We start from the raw sequence: 21,354 nt of genomic DNA, 5'->3' as shown, positions 1-21,354 counted from the left end.
CACCTTGTAATGGGGAAAATAACAGTTCTCACTGGGAACATGAGTGAATCCCTATTGATACCAGCACAAACCAGAACAGGTACCACAGAGAGAGGGAAACAAAGCCTCTGTGAAGCATCTTTCCTGGAACCAGAACAGCAAGCAAGCAGACCCAGGTTTGCCTAAACCTGGATATTATTAACCAAACCAAGCAAAACTATCATAGAATCATACAATATGATGAATTAGAAAGGATTCAGAAGGATCACCAAGTCCAACTCCGGGCCCTGCAGAGGACCACCCAAAAAAATCACACCATGTTGCCTGAGAGGGCTGTCCAAGGACTTCTTGAACTCTGCCAATCTTGTTGCCATGAACACCACCCTCTGGTTAAATAACTATCACCTTAAATGAGAAGAAGAGCACTTAGCCCTTAAGGTGGAGTTGTTATTTTTAAATATTATTCTTTTCCCTCTGACTCATTTACATAACATAATCTAAGAATCACCAGTTGTGGTAAAAACAGCTTGTTTTCATTAAAGCCAAGGCAACCACACCAATTTCTTTCAGGTATGGATAGGGCCAGATACCTCCAGCAGAAGGCAAATTTAAGCTACCACATTTCTCTGATTGTTGTTTTTCCTTTTTCCTAATGTTTCAAATCAACATTTTCTTCACCTGTTATAACAAAACAAAAATTACTTTCAATAATCCTTTAGTCAAAGCAAAATAAAATACTTGTTTAGTCATATAACCTGCTTTAAAATCTCTTTCCCTTAAAAACTTTGCTTAAATTTCAAAGGGATAATAATAATTTAATCTCAAAGAGATAATTTAGGAGAAAAAGTAATTTTTTTTATTTGAAAACTAATTTTTCTCCCCCTGCTTTTGCACGTATGTGTGTGCTTGCATGTGCATCTGAATGTCTGTAGTCTGGAGCTATTAACAAAATCTGACAATATTTCATAACCTGTCATTAGAAAAAGTAATCTTTCATTGACTTAGTATCTCATTTGCTTTCAGCTACAGCTTTTCCTCCACCCCTGCAAATTGCCTGTATCCCCCCTCACTCTCTTTTACCCACATCCTCCACTTCCTCTGATTTTGTCTCTTTGTAAGACTGACCCTCCTGGATTCTGTATTGATTTCACTCTCCCTCATACGTTTTATTCCCCACACAACATCACTTTCTCTGAAAGAAACAGTGGCATTTTATCAATCAGACCAGCACTGGAATCTGCAACATTTATTTAGACCCAGCACAAGCAGCAGGGCACTATGCAGACTTGAACCACATTTACTAAGAGCAAAGGAGACATATAAATGCAGGCAGACTGCCAGCAGGACTCTGCAGAAGAGTCCAGGAGAAGACTGTGGTCTGGAGTCACATGAACACACCAGCTCCCCCTCTTCACTGACCTGCGGTTCCAGACAACCCACTGTTTATCTATTTGCACTTAATGCCCGTGGGTATTCCCTTCCTTTCTCAATTCTTCCCCTTTGTCTACCTTGTGGTAATTTGCACATCATCCAAACTGCCAAACCCATCTACCTCCAAAGACAAGTGACTCTGCTTTGGGCCTCAGCCGAGTAAAATTGACATGAGCCAGATGGAATTCTTCCCTCATTAAAAGTACTCACACCACCACAGCTTCATCTTTCAGACAGGTAATCTGGATTGATGCACAGCATATTTGCTCCATGAAATGACATGCACACACACAACTGTGGGAATTTTTTTTTTTTTAAGTAAAAAAGGAAACTGCCCAAATATTTCTCAGCCTTTAAGTTCTTTCATACTTCCCACCACAGACACCAATATCCATGTGCTGACCCATGCTGATGTTCATATGTTCATTCACAAGTCCTTTCACAGCTACACTCTACCTGTTTTGATTATGATCAGGCTATGGTATGTCCATGGGTAACAATGTATAAAGTTGCTTTAAGATGCACTTTGCTCATGTTTTTTCATTTCTCTTCACACTCTTTGCATTTGTGTCATTCAGGCTTTTATTGTCCTCACCTCTGTTCACCCTATGCTACAATTTCCACTTTTATGACAAGCTGCTGGGTCACAGCCACACTGGGAACCACATGATCCTGATCACCTTGCCAGTGCTACCCTCCCCAGAGTAACCAGGAATGACTGAAATCACCATGCTCAAAAGGCTGACAAGATCAAACAATGAGAGTTATCCGCCAGCTCATCAGTCCCAAACTCCAGCATCAGCTGCAGCCATTTGCCAGTTCAGCTAGGGGAAGATTCCCTGGTACACTGTCCAACAGTCCCCTTCAGTTTCCTGTTCCATACAGAAAAAATGATCAAAATTCAATTCAGGTTAGCACAGACTGGATGTTAAAGCCTTCAGTTCAGCCATTTCCTACCAGGCATCTTAACATGGTCCCATCAGAAATTACAGTGACTAAGCAGAGCCCACTGAGACAGCCTTTCTGATGGAGAAGCCACAATGCTGATTCCACATCTCACTGGCACTGCAAAGCAGTGTGACCCCAGCAACACACCCCTGACCCAGAGGGGAGCAGGAAAAGCTGCCCAATAAACAGGGACTATCCTGAGCAGAACCTTGCCATTTTGAGGAGCTTTGGGCCTACAGCAGCCTCCTTCACCTCACCTGCCCCATTGAGTGCAGTATTTCCACAGGCAGAGCCTCAGAGCTGAGCACCAGCTGTCCTTTGCCTTCAGGGAATGCGTCTGCGGCAGACAAGCATTACCAAAAATACAGAGACACACTATGGTAAATACACTTAACCAGATGAAACTCAGGTTCACACCAGCCCACACAGAATCTGAATCTAAATCTACTCACTGCCCTATTTGCTTTCAAGTTAGGTGGCCCACTTGTGCCAGACACCAGTTGGTGGTATCTTTGTGAGCTATCTATGGTAGAATTCAGGGTCCAGAGAGGCAGAAGCAAAGCAGAAAGAAGGAGGAAAATCCTGGATTTGAGAAGAGCAGATTTTGGTCAGTTCAGGGACCTGCTCAGCCAGGCTAAATATCCAGGAGCAGGGCACATGCAGAGAGCAAATTCCAAATCCCTGCAGTGTGCAACATCCAAGCAGTGCACAGCCACTCTGCTCCCCCCTGGAACCAGTGCACTTCAAGCAAGATCAAAACCAAACAGCCCTGCAGGAGCAAAGTGTGTCAACGGACAGGCACTGGATTATCTAATCCTTCATCACCAGAATAACCCTACTAATATTCACAAGACTTAGAATTATTCACAGGATTAAAAACTGGTCATGGATTAGCAATAGATCCACTTGCTGTGGGCCCAAGATGACCAGTAACAAAAATTTCAGTCAGGTTCTTAGCGAGTAAACAAGTTAATTTGATTAGCAGAACTTTCTCTATGCAATTTGGAATTGCAGCAGTCCTCTTTAAACAGTCATCTTTATTCCAGAATCTCATTCTTACTATGCAAGCAGCAAATGAAAGTAATTCAGTTGAGCAGAAGCCACACACCATTTGAACCAGTCTTAATGTATAAGGCACAAAAGGGAGGTAATTACATTTTAATGGAACTCAAGCTTTGTAAACCGAGATTTGCAGGTCTTTATTTTCATTTATTGAAAAGAAGGTAACAATTCACTCATGGAACTGCTGAACTCCTGTGCATAAATATGAAGCAGTGTCCCCAAAAGCAATATAAATAATACAAAATAGCAAAAGCTGTGCTGATAGAAGGTTAGAGTAAAAAAGTTCCACATCAGATTTTCAAGACACAATTTTCCCAGGGCCTAGCGCTCACTCAGTCTTACCAAGCTCAGAGGAAGGCATATTTTAGAAAGGCCTTTCTACCTTTCAACTGGAGCAAATTTTACAAAGCACCAGGTTTCTATGGTGGTAAAGGGCAAAGGTGCCATGGGGTGCAGGGAGCTTCTGAATTTTGGGGATAAAATGCCTGTCCCTGTGGAATGCAGAAGTCTTAGCTTTGGTATAATCAAGGATTTTATACCTTGGAAAAAAAAATCTCACAGAGATTCACACTCCTGTCTAGGAACAGAAACTGTATTATCCTGTGATTTCCAGGACTGTAAAAGTACCTGGATTTCAGAAAAACATTTAAACATAGTATTTCTATTTCTTGTAAAGGAAGAGAACTTTTCATGGCTATCTAAATAGTTTTCTTCCTTTTTTCCTGCACTATATACAGCATTTATGTATTCCAAATGGTTTAAGAAGGAAAAACTATATTATGATAACAACTCTGCTCCCTAATGAATTCTTCTGAAAAGCCTCTTTGAGAAACACAGTTCTACTGGATGGGGGGAAAAAAGCAATAATCTACCAGCTGAACAGCAGCACAAGGCACCTCTCCAATCAATTACTCTGATGTAACTTTTACTTCATTAATAGATTAAAATGGATTACATCCCTTATATTTTAGCCTGTGCTCCTTACCAGCTTTCTCTAGTTATCTGTGTTCCTCAATTTCTTCACACTTGTGTTCACTCCTCTCCATCTGGTTTTTTTCTGCTTCTCACTTTGCTAAAGTTTTGTTTTGGATAGACTTTAATTTGTTCCCAGCTGAACACAGGAATGATTTAATTAAGATCTAAAGGCTGCAGTGCCCCCATTTAAGCCAGAAAGTCATGCTGCAAAGTGTGTTAGGAATGGGGAATAGCCAGATTTATGCTGGTAACAAAAACTGACAAAGGAATGGAACCAAGTCACCACTCACAGAAAATGTGTCTATAATTTTTCTTTCTCATTAGCATTGCAAGAATAAATAAATGTAGAGGGAAAATAATCCAATTTGTTCTAAAATGAGCCACAAAACTCTGAAATTATCTTAGTCAGAAGCCACTTCTTGAATCTGATATACTGATGTAAGACCTTTAAACCCTTTCCTTTAACATCCCAGCTTAAACTAGTGAGGAATTACAGGGAGCATTTATTTAAGAGAGAATTTGCTGAAACCAAGTATTTTCATCAGAAAGGTTTCCCTTTGATGATTTTCTTCCTTCAAATATTTGGGAGAAAAAGTTTCAAAACTGCCTATGCAGAGGCACTCAAAAGACCACAAAGACACACACAACTTCTGACTTTGTTCAGTGGCCTAATAGCCCGAAGGCAAAGAACATGAAAGTTTCATCTCATTTTCTTTACATCTATGTTATCCCTTAAGATGCTAGATCTTAAGAGTAAGTATTCAGAAGATTGCAATGAATAAACTTTTCAAATCAAGGCTGTTTTGCAACTGGAGTCTGCTACAGGGCTCTGGCTAACACTTTCAGAAGTAGTGCACTTTGCTCTTCCAGTTGGCTTCTCATCTGCCTCGGGTACATTCACACTGCCGCTTGTGTAGGGTAGGGACTTTCTCAGTGCTCTTCATCACGTTCTGAGCTCAGCACAAGAGGGACACAGTCCCATCTGGCCCTTCAGCCCCCTCCCTGGCTATGCTGTACACAAGATCCCCCTTAATGCCAGCAAGACAGGTGCAAGCACAGGCTGATACATTAAGGGTTTACTCGCTGCATTCACATGTCTGCAGGAGACTGCTGGAGAGAGAAAACTAATAATCCTTTGGAACTTTAGTATATACCTATGCAGAAAGTCATTTGTGGTCAATACAGACCAATAATGTCAGTAGAGAACCTATTTTATTCAGTTAGCTCTTGAAAACCAGGCACATGCCCTTCTCAGCTGTGCTTTCTGCATCTGCCCCAGATGAGCTCTAACCTTGGGGCACAGGACATGGGGCTGCCTTTGATCAGTGCTCACCACTCTGCAGAGTTGCCTGCAAAAGTTTTGCAGTAAGCACAGACAGAAGGAAAGATAGAGATATGGCAATGTGGAAAATGAGATGGAGGAATAAAAAAGGGGGTGGGGGGAAAGAGAGCTTGAAAGGAAAGGAAGTGAAGAAATAGAAAAGAACAGAATGGAAGGAACAGGACTTTCTCTCTGTGTCACTGCTGGGAACAGTATTGAGGGTGAGCATTTGCTGATGGCATACCTTTTATCACAGCAAATCCCATAGCTTTAGGCATTTTCATGGTTTAAAGGAACTAACTAATGCCAAGGAGGCTGGGCTGCTCTTATGAGCCAAGAAAGTGAGGCAATGAGCACATAACAGAATTGACACACACAAGGCTATTAAGTTTTCACCCACAAAGGTCTGCATTAAACCCTAAAAGAAGCAATGTTAAATGAGAATTCATCAAATCCAGTTCTTCATTTTTTGGGATAGCACAGAAAAACAAAAAAAAAAATCTGAAATACAAACCAAGGGATCAGAAAAACATGGAGATTAAGGTTTCCATGAAACACCCCAGTGTTTTTCTTTTCAAAAACACCTATGAAAGCTGCAGAACAACTAAAAATGGCAAAATATTTAGTTTAAAAAAAAAAAATTTTCTCTCCCTCTCCTATATGCATTTCCCTCTCCCTGGAATTAGGGTTGTGTCAATCAGATTGATATTATGCTATGATCTGACAAGGCATTCAAATTATTTATACAAACAGTAAAATTTTTCACAGGTACAAAAGCAATCTCAAGGGAAACTACAGCAGAAAGCCTCCAAGAAACATAAGGAAATGGAAGCAGAAAAGCAACCATTAAAAGACATCCAAACTTTATTAGTTATGGGCTGCACTGGCAGCTTATAAACAGCTTGAAGCTGGTCCACACTGTAAGCACCATTGTGTTTTGTTTTTCTCATATAGCTTATTCTCATTCCCACTGAAACTGAGAAACATCATATTTCCTCCTGTCACAGCAGCAAGGAGCCAAATGACAGAGTCATGTCTCAGAGCCTGAAGTTTCCAGTGAGTTTTACTTCACCTTGAAACACAAGCCTTGTCCTCAGACTACCACTGGGAAACACAACCAAGCATTTAGTGCCCAGTCTCGCCCCTCTGGACCACTGTTTCTTCTCTTGGTTTTCACATTTCCCAGCACCATAAGGCATAAATTATTCATGACAAAACTGCTTCTCACAATGTTTATGCAGTGCTTAGTACAATGGCACCCTTTTTCGGCTGGGGCCTCTGGGCACTCATGCAATACAAACAATCATGATGATACTAACAATAATAACAGCCAGCTATGCTTTTCCCACTGGCCACACACTTCCAGTGTCCTGTCCCACAGAGCTGAGATCACTGTATTCCACTACAGGCTCCTGGTCAGTGCCAGGGGCCATTCTTCACTAAACCTGTCTCACCCTTTAGAACAAGCGAAAAACCTCCCAATTTTACCTTTCAGGTTTTTCTTTAACTATCACAGCTGTTTCCTAATATGAGAAAATCCCTCATTTTTATAACTAATTAGTTTGAGCAGATTCTATTATTCTGCCTCCTGTAATACTAATTATTACACTAGCTGCATGCCTGCACGACTAATGAGTTACATTAAAGCTGGGGAATTCTAAAACCTACAGAGGGAGATACAGCATGACTGCAAAGCCAAAACAGGAGACACTAGCATCTTTCAAACAATACAAAATCACAGTCCTAACAAGTCATTTCCTCTCAACAAGTCTATGTCCCCTCCTGCTGCTTTGTGCAGCTGTACAAAGGCAAAGCTGAGGGAGGGCACCCCAGAAAATGCAACTTGTCCAACATGCAAAATGAAGTGGTCCAGCTTCATCAGTGCAGCACCCAGTTTGTCTGAGGAACAAATGGCTCAGGAGAGCAAGTCACTCACACACTGTCAGCTCCTTGCAAGAACCAGCAGTCCAGCCATCCTGCCAAAGCTGGTCAGTGTGCTCTGGCAGCACACTGCAAGTAAGATGTTCCCCCAACAGGTAGGCACCTGCCACTGGCATGCTTCAAAAACCACAGGCTGTTTTCTGTTTCTGCCAGCAAAGTAAAGACAGGGATACACCTGCTCATTAACACAAGTCCATCTCTATGGTTTGACAAGAAGCTTCCTGAGAAGACCCAAGATAAAATGTGTTTAATGCTGATGGGAGTCCACTGAGATGACTGACATAAAACCAAGGACCCTGATTAAAGACTGAAGTTCAGACACTCATCTTGAAGTCAATTGTCACATTCTGATAATTTTATTTACATGATAAAAGGGATCAGCAGCTCCTGCTAATTTTATTTACATGATAAATGGGAGCAGCAGGTACTAGCTACATGCCTGGACCTGCCACTGATACTTTGTCATTCTGGAAAATCATTTTGCCTTTCTGACTTTCAATTACTACTTTTCTTCTAATTAGACTTCCTGAGCTCCAAGGAGTGATAGCAGGATTAGCTAATTGCTGCCTGTAAAGATATACAGATAAAAGAAACAAGATAGGGCAGATTATTTATACTTCACTCAACTCTGAAGTAAAACTCTTCAAATTATAGGAAATTATTAAAAATACCGAGTGCAGTTCATTTCATCAATGCAGTAGCATATACATCATGCCAAACACAGGGAACTGTACTGACACCTTGCTATGCTCTCAAATGCTAAACGTGATCTGAATTATACAGAAGAGATTACTGCCATTAACAGCTCAGTTAGGTCATGCCTTTATGTGGGAAACCTTTCCAAACACTGCATGTTGGAGGATGTGATCTTTGGTTGGCACCCCAATTACTAAAGAAAACAGTGGTGTGAGCAGTGTTAATATTTGCCAACCTTAGCACATATTTTTCCTGTGTGGCAAGGACTGAGCTGAGTCATGACAAAGTAACTGATAGATGTGATATACTGTAAATTGATAAAGAGTTGGGAAGGGAGATTTATAAAAAAGAACTAAATACAGCCAGGTGAAAAAGTTATCAGAAAAGAGCATAATTCAAAAAAATGAAGAGTACATTGTAAAAATGGCAGGCAAACTGCTTATTCTATTTAATTTTATCTTAATCAGAAGACTAAATATCTGCAAGTACAACAGTTATGGGGAGAGAGAGAGGAAGAATGAGAGTGACAGAAAGAGTGTAGGAAGAAATAAAACCCATCAGGCAACCCAGCTCAATGAAAAGAAATTCCTCCTCTTTTAGCAGTTCAAGAAAAACGTTTCCTGAATCCTGACAATCCTCCATTCTTCTGCTTTCTTGCTGGCTGGAACCTGAACAAGCATCAGTCAAGTCTGGGTGGGTGTGAGGCTGGCCAGATGGAGATGTCGGAAGCGTTTTGTGCTCCTCAGCGCAAGCTGACCATTAGAGCAGCCACTTGACAGAAGTGCCTGAGTCTGTCACATCTGTCAGGACAGTTTAGGGAGACCTTCAGCATCACCAGCCTTGCAGACACTGCTTACAATATGCAATTGTGTGTGCTAGAGAAGAAGTACCTGCCCCCACTGGGATTTTTTGATAAAAATCATCCTTTCATCCTTTCTAGACTTCGTGACAGGCTTTCTCATGACCTCATTTGTGGACCAAATACACAACAAACCGTGGTGCCTGGGACATCACTATCACATTGCTGACAATCTGTCTGCCTAAATGTACAGTATTCAAGAAGGAAAGATGTTTTTCATCCTGTGTTACCTGCACTTTAACCCAGCAACCCAGGAACAAGCCACTGTCTTCCAGTCTGAGAGCATGTGAGCAAAACTATGGGGTAAAGAGCTTGTCAGGAAGCCAGGTAAGATTAAAATTCCTGGTTCATCATCTGCTCTCATCCTTTAAAAAAGTTGTAATCCATAAGACAGCTGCTCAGAAGTAAAACAGTACTGACAAAGACCAGTTGCTAAGAAGAAAATATTTATTTTTTTAGTTTCCAAAATAATGGAGAGTGCTTAAAAAGGTTTTAAGCTTTTCTATGGATCCTTACTAAAGATAAAAGAAATCCATAAAAAACACTTAGATTATCAGTTTATGAGGAAGAAATTGATTCCCAAAGTTTATGAGCATCTCCTGCTTTAACTTAGCCCAAGTTTTGTCAGAGATCATAGAAAATCCTGGAAAACCAAACTCTATTTTATCAACAAATCTGTAAAATTGTAAACCCTGAGATCTTTTTTTGCAGCTATGATTTTCCTTTCTGTTAAGAATAGATCCAACTCCTATGAACAGCACCTGTTTTTGAAATCATTAAGTGAGAGGAGGGAGACTCATCCTATCAGCAAAGCTGCCATATGTTGATGGGCTGGAAAGGTGGATAAGCAACAGTAGAGCAGCATCTACACTTAAGATCCATCAACTGGCATTTTCCTCAAAGAGCAGAGGAGGTGAGGAAGAACTTCAGACACCACATCCCTTGAAGGAAATGTGTCAGGTGAAATTTGATGCACAATGCTTCACTGGTCAGGCCTAGACAAGATAACCTGTTTTAGCCACAAAATTCCTGGAGTTCTTAAATAATCACATTAATTACTTTTTTTTTTAAATTAGGGAGAATTTTGAAGGTCTCAGATACTCCCCATGCAAACAATGATCAAAATTAAAATTATATTCAGCTAATTTAGTGGGTGTAATTAACAATAAGAACAATGAACAATAAGTGGGTGTCCTCTGTAGAGGACATGCTTGAAATACTGTTTACATTCCAGTCTCTCCATAACAAAAACTCTTTTGCAGTAATAAAAGGAATTTAAGTAATCCAGTAGTGAGTACTCTTATTGTGGATAAATTCTTACACCAAGAACTACTTAAGTCAGAAGCTTTAAAAGATGGCAAGTGACAAAAAAAAAAAAAATAAAAGATATATAAAAGTAGCATTGATTGGAGAAGCTGAATAGGGGCTTTTTTTACTGACCTCATTTACAGTATGAAATCAAAAGGAAAATGGACATAATAGGTTACAAATACAACCTAACAGAATAAAAATTTCACCTCACTGGAAAGGGGGTGAGTCAGGAAAATCACAAAAATAACTTTTCTGAATATACAGGTACTTTTCAGTGCAATATTTTCAGTCAGTTCTCATCTGCTTTTGGTGCTCTCAGCCTGTTGCTGTCAGAGGGGCATGCACTGGTGCACCTCTTGAAGCAAAGATCAGAGAGGTGACCATTCACAGTAAAACAGATTCCTGAACTGCTGAGCCCCTGGCTGACTGCTCTGCTGCCAGAGCACCCAAATGCCAGCAAGCCCCTGCCCTGCTCGGCCAGGGAATCCCAGTAGGAATGGACAGCCCTTGATCAGCACCCACAGATCTAGCTGGATATCAGTACAGACCTTTCACGCTTCAGCAAATGACCTGCTGCTTCCAAATAATGCATCATGGGCTTTCTTTGTTATACTCTTGAGGCACTGATGCAAAGTTAGGGGTGAAAAAGGAAACTGACATGTAACTGTAGACCATTTGAAGTGCTCAGGCTACAAGTCAGTTCTTCCCATTTCCAAATAAGGAAATTCATTAAGATTCTAGCTACAGATTGAATGCAGTTTAAATATTTTCTTTTATCTTAGTTGTGGGTTTGGACTTACCTCCAGCCTGTCATTTCCTTCACCTCAGGACAAAAACAAATATTCTCATTCCAGCCAACATGCCAGCACTCTGATTTTTAACTCTGAAATAAAGTTCAGTGGGGCAAAACTCTTCACACAGAACTAATCTGCTTGACCTAATTTCTTCCTCTAGTTCCTCCTTCTGGTGCCAACACACTGCCCAGTGTAGCTCCCGTGTAGTTATACCCACAGATCTGCAATATGGACTTAGCTCTGAGCCCAGGCAGGCTGTGTGTATGTGACTCCTATACCTGCTGCTCCTACTAATGCCAACAGCAGATGAGTGAGCAGGTGGCATGCAGAAGATTTCTAATGCAGATCAGGAGAGCAGAACTGCCCACAGTTATTATGATTAAAACCCCACATTTGTACCTATTTCTCTTTTTGCATTCCTTCAAATCAAATAAAGCCAGGTTTCATAATTAAGTCAAACACCATACTGGCTGCTGCAGTCAGTCCCAATCCAATTTTCAGTCTCAGCTATAACTCACTCCTAGACTCTAGAATCAGTTAAAGTTGACTCCAATCCAGCAATTTCTCAAGCTCTGCCTTTAAAACTCTAACTCAAAAATGAGCTTGTACCACCCAAGAGCACCGCTCTCACAAAACAATGCTGCATCAATGCTCTGCTTTGTCCCCATCTCCCCCTGTTCTGACAGCCACTGACAGGATATAGATATATGACTCAGTGGCAGCAGGACAAGGCAGAGGCTTGAGGGGCAGAGGCCTTCTGGCAGCACAATAGGAAGCCTCATTCAGTAAACTCCCAAAGGCTCCTTAGGCATGGAAACTTAGTGAAAAAAGAAAACAGCAAAAACATGAAAAAAAAAATTCTGTCCCCCAAACTGCTAAACAATAAAATCACTTTGGGAATCTCAAAGCCCTTCCTGCATTCCCATCCAATCACTCAATCCCTAAATGATATTTATTGTCACCAGCTCAACCCACTCAGGTGGTCTCTGCAAATCTAGTTGCAACTTTACTGCTCCACAGCCTGTCACTGTCTGCACAGGTTCTGTACTTGTCTGATAACTCCATGGATGGTGGGCAAGGAAAACCAGTGACATGGATGGATGGATGCATGCACACACACACACACACACACAAAGCCCGTGCAACTTCTCTGGTTGCTCTAGCAGAGCAGGCCACCTGCAGGTACTCCTCTGATCAGTGGTGCACCACAGCCCACAGTCTGAAAATTGCTTGTCCCAGGTGCACCTGTCACATATAATCACATTTATTTGCATTGCTATCCAAGTATTCAGAGCCTGGAATGTGTCAAACCCTGTTGGTTTTAAGTAAACAAATGTCAGGGTAGCATAGCTTTTATAATCTACTTAAAACACATTACTTTTGTATCTCAAACAAGATCTCACAGCTTTAGCTCCCACTATAAATCATCCTATAGACATAGCACCTGCTATTCCAACAAAAGAGTACATTAAAAGGCTTTAATGATTAGAAAGAAAATAAGTTTTTCTAAGGGCCACCTGGAAACACAAATGCAGGGCATATGTCTTTCTGTGTACCAGGAATTATACTGTCAGTCGCACTAAAATAAGACATATACATTCTGTACTGTTCTTCCTGCTATGTTTGAATAAGGAATAAACAGCCCCATGGGTGCACAATATTTTCATATTTCAGTGTGCAGTGAGAAGAATGTCCTTTCAATGTAACTTGTCCAGAAGGAAAACAGTCCTTTTTTTCAACAAGTCATTAATCAATACTAAAGAAAACCTATATAAAAGATGTCTTTATTAAGGGATATTATTTCATGTTATTATTTTTTTTCTGTTCTCATTGACAAGTGAGTTACAAAAAATCTTTAGTCTGGAAGTCTAGTTGTGTAAGCAAACTGGTAACAGTACAGATGTTCTAAAGCTAAAACTGGAGCTCTAATCTTCAGCTTACTTTTCAAGTGTGAGACAGCTATGCAGCTCAGGAATATTCCCTGTCTGAGCCCTGACAGACAGGAGCAGTGCAGAGCTGAGGAAAGGCCATGAAAGTGCAATATCCTGTACAACTGAGCTCCCACTGAAGCATGCAGGACACCGCAAACCCAGTGATTTAAGTGAACTATCATGCAGCTTCCAGCAAATGGAATTTACCTTGAGGTTTGGGTTTGGTAAGCTTCCCACAGGGCTTTGAGATTGTGACAGTCTTCTGGCAGTCAGCATTATGAAGGGCTCTCTTTAGGTTCCCAGTCCGAGTCTTCAAGGCTGTGTTCAAGTCACATTCTCCCCAGGCCTGGAACTGGTATTTGCACTCCGCTGCAGCAAGGAAAAAAGAGGCAAAATTTAAAACACAATGACTGAGCATGAAAACAAAAATGTTGTGAGTCTAATAGGATATCACAGGCAGCTGGTGCTTACAGACAAAAAGATGTGCAACTGAAGAAAAGTATCCCAAGAAAACTTTAAAGATTATTTGTTATCTCACCCCCTTCCCAGTGCTTTAAAATTTAATCCTCTTGCTTTCGCATGGATATTGCATTTTTTGACATATAAAGAGAAATCCATTCAGGTATGAATATGAACAGAAACAACAAAAAAAAAAAAAAAAAAAAAAAGAAAGGAAGAAACAGCAGTTTAAAATGTCATTTACATTCCATATCATTGTTTCTCCATTTGTGTGACACCAGAGGTTACCAAATAAAGCTTGAACAGTTTCTAGAATGTATGTGCACCCATAAACTTCTCAAGTCTAAAACTGCAGTGTTTGTGATTGTGTTGGTAAGGTCACAATAATTTCAAAATCATGCAAGATGTTTCCTGGAAAAAAAGGCCAAGTTTGCAAGAGTAATCAAATTTGAGTTTTGGACAGACATCTTGTCCAGGACAGATCTGACATATCTTCCCAAACTGGTACACACGAACCTTCTGAACTGAATGGTAAAAATGAAATACACTGGAACTAGAAATATACTGGTCTTCACTCCCTCCTTTCACTGCACACACAGCTAGCCAGTCCCCCACGCTCCTCATCACACTTTGTAAAGCCTGTGACAGCCACTGCAGAGGTTCACTGATGTGAACTTGCACTACTGCCCTAAACAGAGATGAACACCACAGAGAGCAGATTTCAGCATGCAGGAAGGCAGAGTTTGTAGTAAGTTATAGGGACTCTCTGCAAAGGAACTCTGAGGCAGCTGCCTTCTGATGCCCTGCATGCTCTAGCTCTGATGAACCTGAAATGCAAGACTAACACTTTCACCAAGACATTCACAGAGCTAAACAGAAAAAACAGGCTTCCTGCCCCATAGTCAAAATAAAAACCTAAGAAAATCCCTTAAGAGAGGGATACTGACCTCCAAATTGCTTCTTCCAGTTGCAGGGAATCTTACACTTCTGAGTCTTGGTGGTTTGTTTGCACTCAGCTCCAGTGCGGGTGCCCTCACGTGTCCCCAGGCCGCAGTCGCCATTGGTGGGCACGCAGACACTCCACTGCCATTCCCCACAGTCAGACTTCTTCGCCTTTTTCTCTGGATGAAGACAAGAAACCAAGCAAGAGAACTTCTCAGTATCCAAAGCCTACGGAGAAGTTGCCTAAACTTAATCAAAGTCACAGCACCTAGAAGGGTGAGTAAGGAAGACATTCATAACACAATGGCCTTAAAAGCAAAAGGTTTGACATCCTCTTCACAATTCTGCAGAGACAGGTCAGCCCCTTTGAGTCCAAAGCAGGATGAGCATTCAAACTCAGTCCCACTGCCATGTTTGCTAGTCCATTCAGATGGACTAGAAATCTAAAAACCCACAGGGATCACTGACCAAAACATGTAGAATGGACCACACTCAGAAAGCTCTGTCTCCAGTAGCTGGTGGCATGCAAATATCCTCAGTTCCAGCTGAAGCACTATACACTACACAGTGAGAAATGTATGTGCTGAAATTGTGTATCAGAGGATTTGAGCACCTCCAGGAAACAGCTGTGGGATGCAAACTTTTTATTTCCTATACCATGTCACATTTTATAACAGAATACTTCAAAGGCAAAGGAGCTACATGGAGAAGTGTACTCAAAGTGCTATTAATTCAGGTGGGTTTGTTGCTCAGAGAAAAAAGTAAGGATCATGATTTTATTTAGATCCTTAAATAAAAGTCTTATGAGAAAAGATAGCAATGTTATCAAACCCAAGGATTCACAAAAATAATTACTTAGGTCCCTAAATTATCACAAGTAACTGTAAATATACTTATATAAATTTATGTTTTTCTTCTAGGTCTTGCATGTTTATGCTACCATTTTCTCATATTTCCACAAAGCCAAAATGGTTTAAAAGTTCCCTTTTTTTAGTGGGAACAGTAATCCTGACAGACTCACAGTTCATATTATCTGGTATACAAGTTGTCTGAAAATAATAAGACCTTAAGAAAAACACCAAAAAATACATTCTTTAAAAAAATATCAAAACTGAGTTCGACAGATATGAATTTTCCACCCTGGGCCAGTTTCTCTTATAATGAGGTCTGAGTTCATCACTGACAGAAAGCAACTACTGCTGGATATCTGGCTGTCTGTGCAGCAGCGAGTTAGTACAATTCTTTGTCAGAGGATTTCCACATCACACAGCACCAGTGTAGTACTGTCATATATAACACTGAGGAAGTGACATAACTGCTCCTTCATCACTCCTTTTTGGCTTCCCCTAAGTCAAGCATGAAACTATAAATGGAGCACATTTTAAGCTGCTTTGCAATATCCACTCTGTGATAAAGCAAGGACTCCAGTCTCTGGGGCTGTCAATCTTCCACTTGACATGGAAATCCCTTTCCGCTTCCCTATTTAACACAGAACAACATGTCACAGCCAAAAGTCCTACCCTGAGGGCAAAAGGTTAACAAATGACCTGATTTCATAACAAAACCAGAAGCATCCAACATTCTCACACACATGAAATCTGTCTTGGGGATTAACTCTGAAATAGACTGGACCTTACCTGGTTTCTCTTTCTTGCCAGCCTCAGTGGTACTCACAGCTGCCAGAAGGAAAACGAGTGCCAGGAGGGCAGCTGTGAACATTCGACGTTGCTGTTGTTGCTGTTGCATTCTGCAGATCAATGACAGAAAGGAAAAAAATGGTTAGTGAGACTGTAAAAAGTGGGACTCCAACTAAAGCATTTTTGGGAAGCTCTGCTTCAGGACCACAAGATACGAGCAAGTCAACATAATTAGCTATCACCAGAATGGGCAATTATCTCCACTCCAGAGAGAATACGAAGATTTTTAACTATTTTCCAGCCTGTGTAACCAAATCCCTGATCTACAGCATTGATGTTATTGGAGGAATTTTGCCATGGGAACTGTAACTACTGCTTGTCTTCTAGAAACCTGTTAGAGAAACAAGGATTCTGACAGGTCTGGTACTCCTCTCCTCTTTTCTGACCTCTGACTGTGTAAGAATAAGCAAAACATACACTTCATTTTTCACTTTATCAACTTATATGAAGTAGGGAATACTGTCCACCTTGCAAGGGTTGAAGTTCTTATTAGGCTTAGGTGACAGTTGAAAAGAGTTTCTTTCATAAAAACTTATATAGGTGATATGTGATGCATTATCTTAATTGTCATTGGCATGTTGCTACATCTTCCTTCCTTTCCAATTAGTGTCTCTTCATAATATAAATTAAGTTAATTGTTTGAAATGCAAAGTAGGCACAGGGGTAGTACTTGCACACACTGCTAGAGGCTATCCACAGCATGCTAATAAAACCAAAATCTGGATTTGGGAAGCAAATATTCAAATACAAAAAGGTATTAAATACATTTGCTCGGGATTGAAGCATCACTCACTAACCAGTCACCAAAAGCGATTTTGAGCTTTCCCTTTCCCATTTCTATAATTTGCACTATCACATTTTGGCACTATTTATCAGAACACAGGGCCTTTAATACATAATTTAAAAATAAGCAACCTCCCCATTTCCTAGAGACATTTCTCCAGCAGGTAGCTAGGCTCCAAGGTAGTGGAATTGAGATTGCTTGGATGAAAGGAAGGTTTCTCCAATCTTTTTTCGTTTTGTTTTTCTTCAAACCAGGACCCATGATATTCACATTACACCAGCCTTCAGAGGAGGGATAACAGTGCCACTAAGTCTTTAAAACTCAGCTAGACTGATATTTACAGAGTTTAATGGCAGCCTGATCTCATTCTGCTGAGCACAGCAACTGTGGAGGAGAAATATTTCTCAACATGAGCAAAGAACAAAATGTATTTGAAATTTAATTTGGCACTCCTCAGTATTCTCTGCTGGCAACCTCTTGCCCAAATGCAACATAATTATAACTGACATGAAAAACAGGAGAGGAATCCCAAACATGGAGACTTTTAAGTATCTGGCTTTAATATCATTCTAGAAGTCAGATGAGACAACTTAATAGCTGTGTTGAAATAAAGTTTATTTGAAGACTGCAAGAGGCCTGGCATTCAAATATCTGAAAGAGCTGTCATTAGCACCAGTATAATTTACTTCAAAAGAAAGTATCCTTTCCCATGAAGAAGAAGAAAGGGCCACCATTTTTTCCAGCAAACTCAGCCTAGAGTAGAGCACGTGAGTTGCCAGAGAGCTTGGGATTGTTTTGCCTTTTCTTCTGCTGCATGTTTCCACTCTGAGCCTCGCATGTTTCACAGAAAATTAATAAAACAAATTAAATAGATAAATAAAGACACTAAATAAGCAATTAAAAATGAAATATGCAACCTGTCTTTTAGCTCAGCTTACTTTAAAAGTAAATTTCTTTTCCACAATCAAATGACCACCTCTTTCATGAGGAAAAGCTAAGAAAATTGTATTTGTGCAGCCTGAAAAAGAGAAGGTTTGGGGTGACCTAATTGCAGCCTCCCAGGATGTGAAGGGAGCTCCTGAGTAAGATTAAGAGAGATTTTTTTATAACAGCATGTAGTGATAGAACAAAGAGGAATGAATTCAAATTGAGAGTAGGGTTAGATTGGACATTAGGAAAAAAAATCTTTACTGTGACTGTGGTGAGGAGGCACTGGAACAGGTTACCCAAGGAAGCTGTGGAAGCCTCATCCCTGGAAGTGTTCAAGGCTAAGTTGGATGGAGTGCTGAGCAGTGGTCTAGTAAAAAGGTGTCCCTGTTCATGACAGGGGGCTGGAGTTAAATTATCCTCACGGCCCCTTCCAATCCAAACCATTCAATGATTCAAACACAGTTGCCATACGATTTAAAAACCAAACTCCACACTCAGTCCCTTGTCCCTTTCCTTTGGGGAGCTTCCCCACCAGTAACACTGCACATCCCCTAACACCCCATAATTTATCTTCTCACTTCATCTCTTCCAATCAGCTTTCCAGAATCCTTTGATGAAGGAGAGAGTTAATTTCATGGAAGCACATATAGCAGGAAATACAAACACTCTGTCAAGTCACTCTCTGCCGGGTGTCAGAAGCTGAAGCAAAGGCAGCACTAGTGGTTTTACTCTGCAGGATGCCACCAAATACAAAAGATGGTCACAGTTTTGGAGCTGCCTCCTACATCCTTACTGCCCACCCCACGGACCTGGGATGTGGTCACACATACCCCAGAGGCTCCCCAGTCATTGGGAGTCATGGATAATTGTTACTAGGGAAGCTGCCTCATATTAAGTTGAAAAGGACTCAAATTTAAATCAGGTTGACATTCTTTTCAGCAAAACAGATGGGGAAAATAGTTAGGTTTTGGAGTCTGAAACATTCCAGAAGTCCTATAAACAAAACCCCACAGAGCCTTTATATAGCATATTTTCCTAAGACTCAAGACTCCCCTACAGCCAAAACACTTGCCAAATGTCTAATGCAAACACTAAACCTGCAGAGATATAGATATGTTGTCTCTCTGCAGAGACCCAGGCTGCTTCCTGAAGTGCCTTTCCTATATCCACAATTGAAAAGCCATGTTGTACAAATGGAGATTTTGCCTCGCACCACACCAACACCTCAAATGTGATGTAACAAGTACGACTACAGAAAACCATTTAACTGTTCTGCACAGTTTGCATGGTAAACAGTAAAGGTGGGTACTCTCACAAAATTACAAGCAGCCCATATGTAGTACTCACAAAATAGTAGGTATTTTTTCCCAAAAGGCCAGAAAATACCAGCAAGTATATGAGTACAATGTTCAGGTTTTTTGCAAATATTTTAGCTGGCAGTTAAAAGATAGATTAAAATAAAACTCACCAGACCAGACTTGTTTCTTCAAACAATATATTCTACTGAAAATAACTGTGTCTTTTTTGGTTTCCTTTTTCAAAATTCAAAGGTGACAGTTCTTTCTTTTTATTAGATTCTTTGATAACATTTTTTGTTCAACCATTGATTTAAAGAACTGCCAGAACTGGTAACAGCAATGACATAAAAAGTGTTACACTATATACAAAATGGAGTCCTCCTGGATATTTTGATTTTTGTAATGAGCCAGCCCTCTGGCTACATCAACAATAACAAGCAAATCATGTGCCATGAGAGGAAAGCCTCCCTATAATCCTAAACAGAGCAAAGTGGCAGCATTTAAACAAACGGCAGGGGTACTTACAACCACAGAAAGACAAAGATAAAAGTGAAAGAAACAAAAGAGATTTTTGAGGCATGGGCTGCTACAGGAAACTTCAGAAGAGAGAAAAGGTAAAGAGAGAGAAAGGGAGTTTAGAACAGTTTAAATGGGAAGGTGGAACAACATGAAGACAAGAGCAATCACATAAAGAGCACGAAAACATGAAAGAGAGAAGAGAGGAGTGGTTAATGATAGTTAAACACTAAACCAGAGAGTCTTTAAAAAGCATGAAGTGTAAAATGAAGGGAGAATTGAAGACCAGTTGAGATACACCATAGCAAGCAACTTCTTGCAGCAACAATAAGGCACAGGAATTACTTAAGGCTTACAGTTGATTTCACAGTCAATCTCTGCTTGGGAGTAAAAAATGAAAGGAAAATTTTAAAATGGCAGGCAATCAGAGAATTAACGGCTTAATCAACCATCCATCCATGGTTTCAATTACATGTTGAGCCTCAGAAAGAGAATCAGGCAGAATTCACTCCACGGCTGCAGTTTAAGGGACTTTTTGAGCAGAGCTTGAGCCTCCCACTCTAAATCCCACACTACCCTCAATCTGATTTTACAGTTCCACTCAAGTGGGCAGCCCAAGGCAGCACAGGCATTTCCATGTTGTTCTTAGACCACTGGATCTCTGCTAGAGCAAGTCAAGCTTGCCAGAGTGACTCAATCTGCACTTAGACAATTAGCTTACACCCAGGTACTCCTGAATCTGAACAAGTCTTTCCTGAACGCAAGCATTCAGAACTAAGCAGACAACTTTGGATGAAGCTCTATTGGTGAGCAAGAGTCTATTTTTCCTAGCCTGACTGAAGCTGGCATATGCAACACATCCCAGCATCACATATGCCTTTTACAGGTGGCTTTTTTGCTGTTAATAACTTTTATGCACAAGCCCTTCCCTTCATCTGTTCTTTGCAAAGCAATTGGCAAGGTCCCAGATTTTAGAAGCAAGTATTTCATTATTAGTCCATATGAATGCAATCTACCACTCCGAACAATCAGGTCTTCTCACAGTATTATAACAACCTGTCCAAATCCTCCAGCTCTTCCAGTATAACATGCCAAACACCAGCTGTGTTGATGACACTGTTAAGCTGCATCTATAGCAACACTGAAGGTATTGCCATCACTAATGATGGCCCACGGGCTTTGAAGACAGTTTGCCAGGGCTCTGGATCAAGGCTTGTCAAAGTTTGCCCTTTCTGAGCATTCCTTCTCCTATCCACAGCTTTGTCATACTTGCTTTAGCTGCAACAGCATTTCTTCCAATTGACCAGCCAGCTGTGGCTGATTTGATTTACTTTCCTTTGTCATTGTATGGAGTCACACAGGTTTTGTGACTCTATTAGGATAACATCACATAAAGAAATGCAGGGCTGGTATGTTAGCAAAGCCCTTGAGAAGTGGAGACACAGGTTACAGTGCAGAGGAATACAGACATGGAAGATAT

General features: G+C 40.7%; 1 protein-coding gene across 1 annotated transcript in view; it reads right to left on the bottom strand.

The window, feature by feature from the left end:
* The window catches only part of PTN (pleiotrophin), a 77,265-nt gene that overhangs the window by 7,468 nt on the left and 48,443 nt on the right, over window positions 1-21,354 (bottom strand). The window contains exons 2-4 of the mRNA XM_064420909.1: window positions 16,287-16,396; window positions 14,655-14,828; window positions 13,456-13,617 (exon numbers count right to left, since the gene is read on the bottom strand). Coding sequence (XP_064276979.1) covers window positions 13,456-13,617; window positions 14,655-14,828; window positions 16,287-16,395 — 445 coding nt within the window. The 5' untranslated portion in view covers window position 16,396. The remainder of the gene's footprint in view (window positions 1-13,455; window positions 13,618-14,654; window positions 14,829-16,286; window positions 16,397-21,354) is intronic.

This window comes from Passer domesticus, chromosome 5 (genome assembly GCF_036417665.1).
Source record: "Passer domesticus isolate bPasDom1 chromosome 5, bPasDom1.hap1, whole genome shotgun sequence".
Lineage (NCBI taxonomy): Eukaryota > Metazoa > Chordata > Aves > Passeriformes > Passeridae > Passer > Passer domesticus.
Note: the sequence above shows the minus strand (reverse complement) of the source record. Positions and strands in the feature narration are given on the sequence as shown.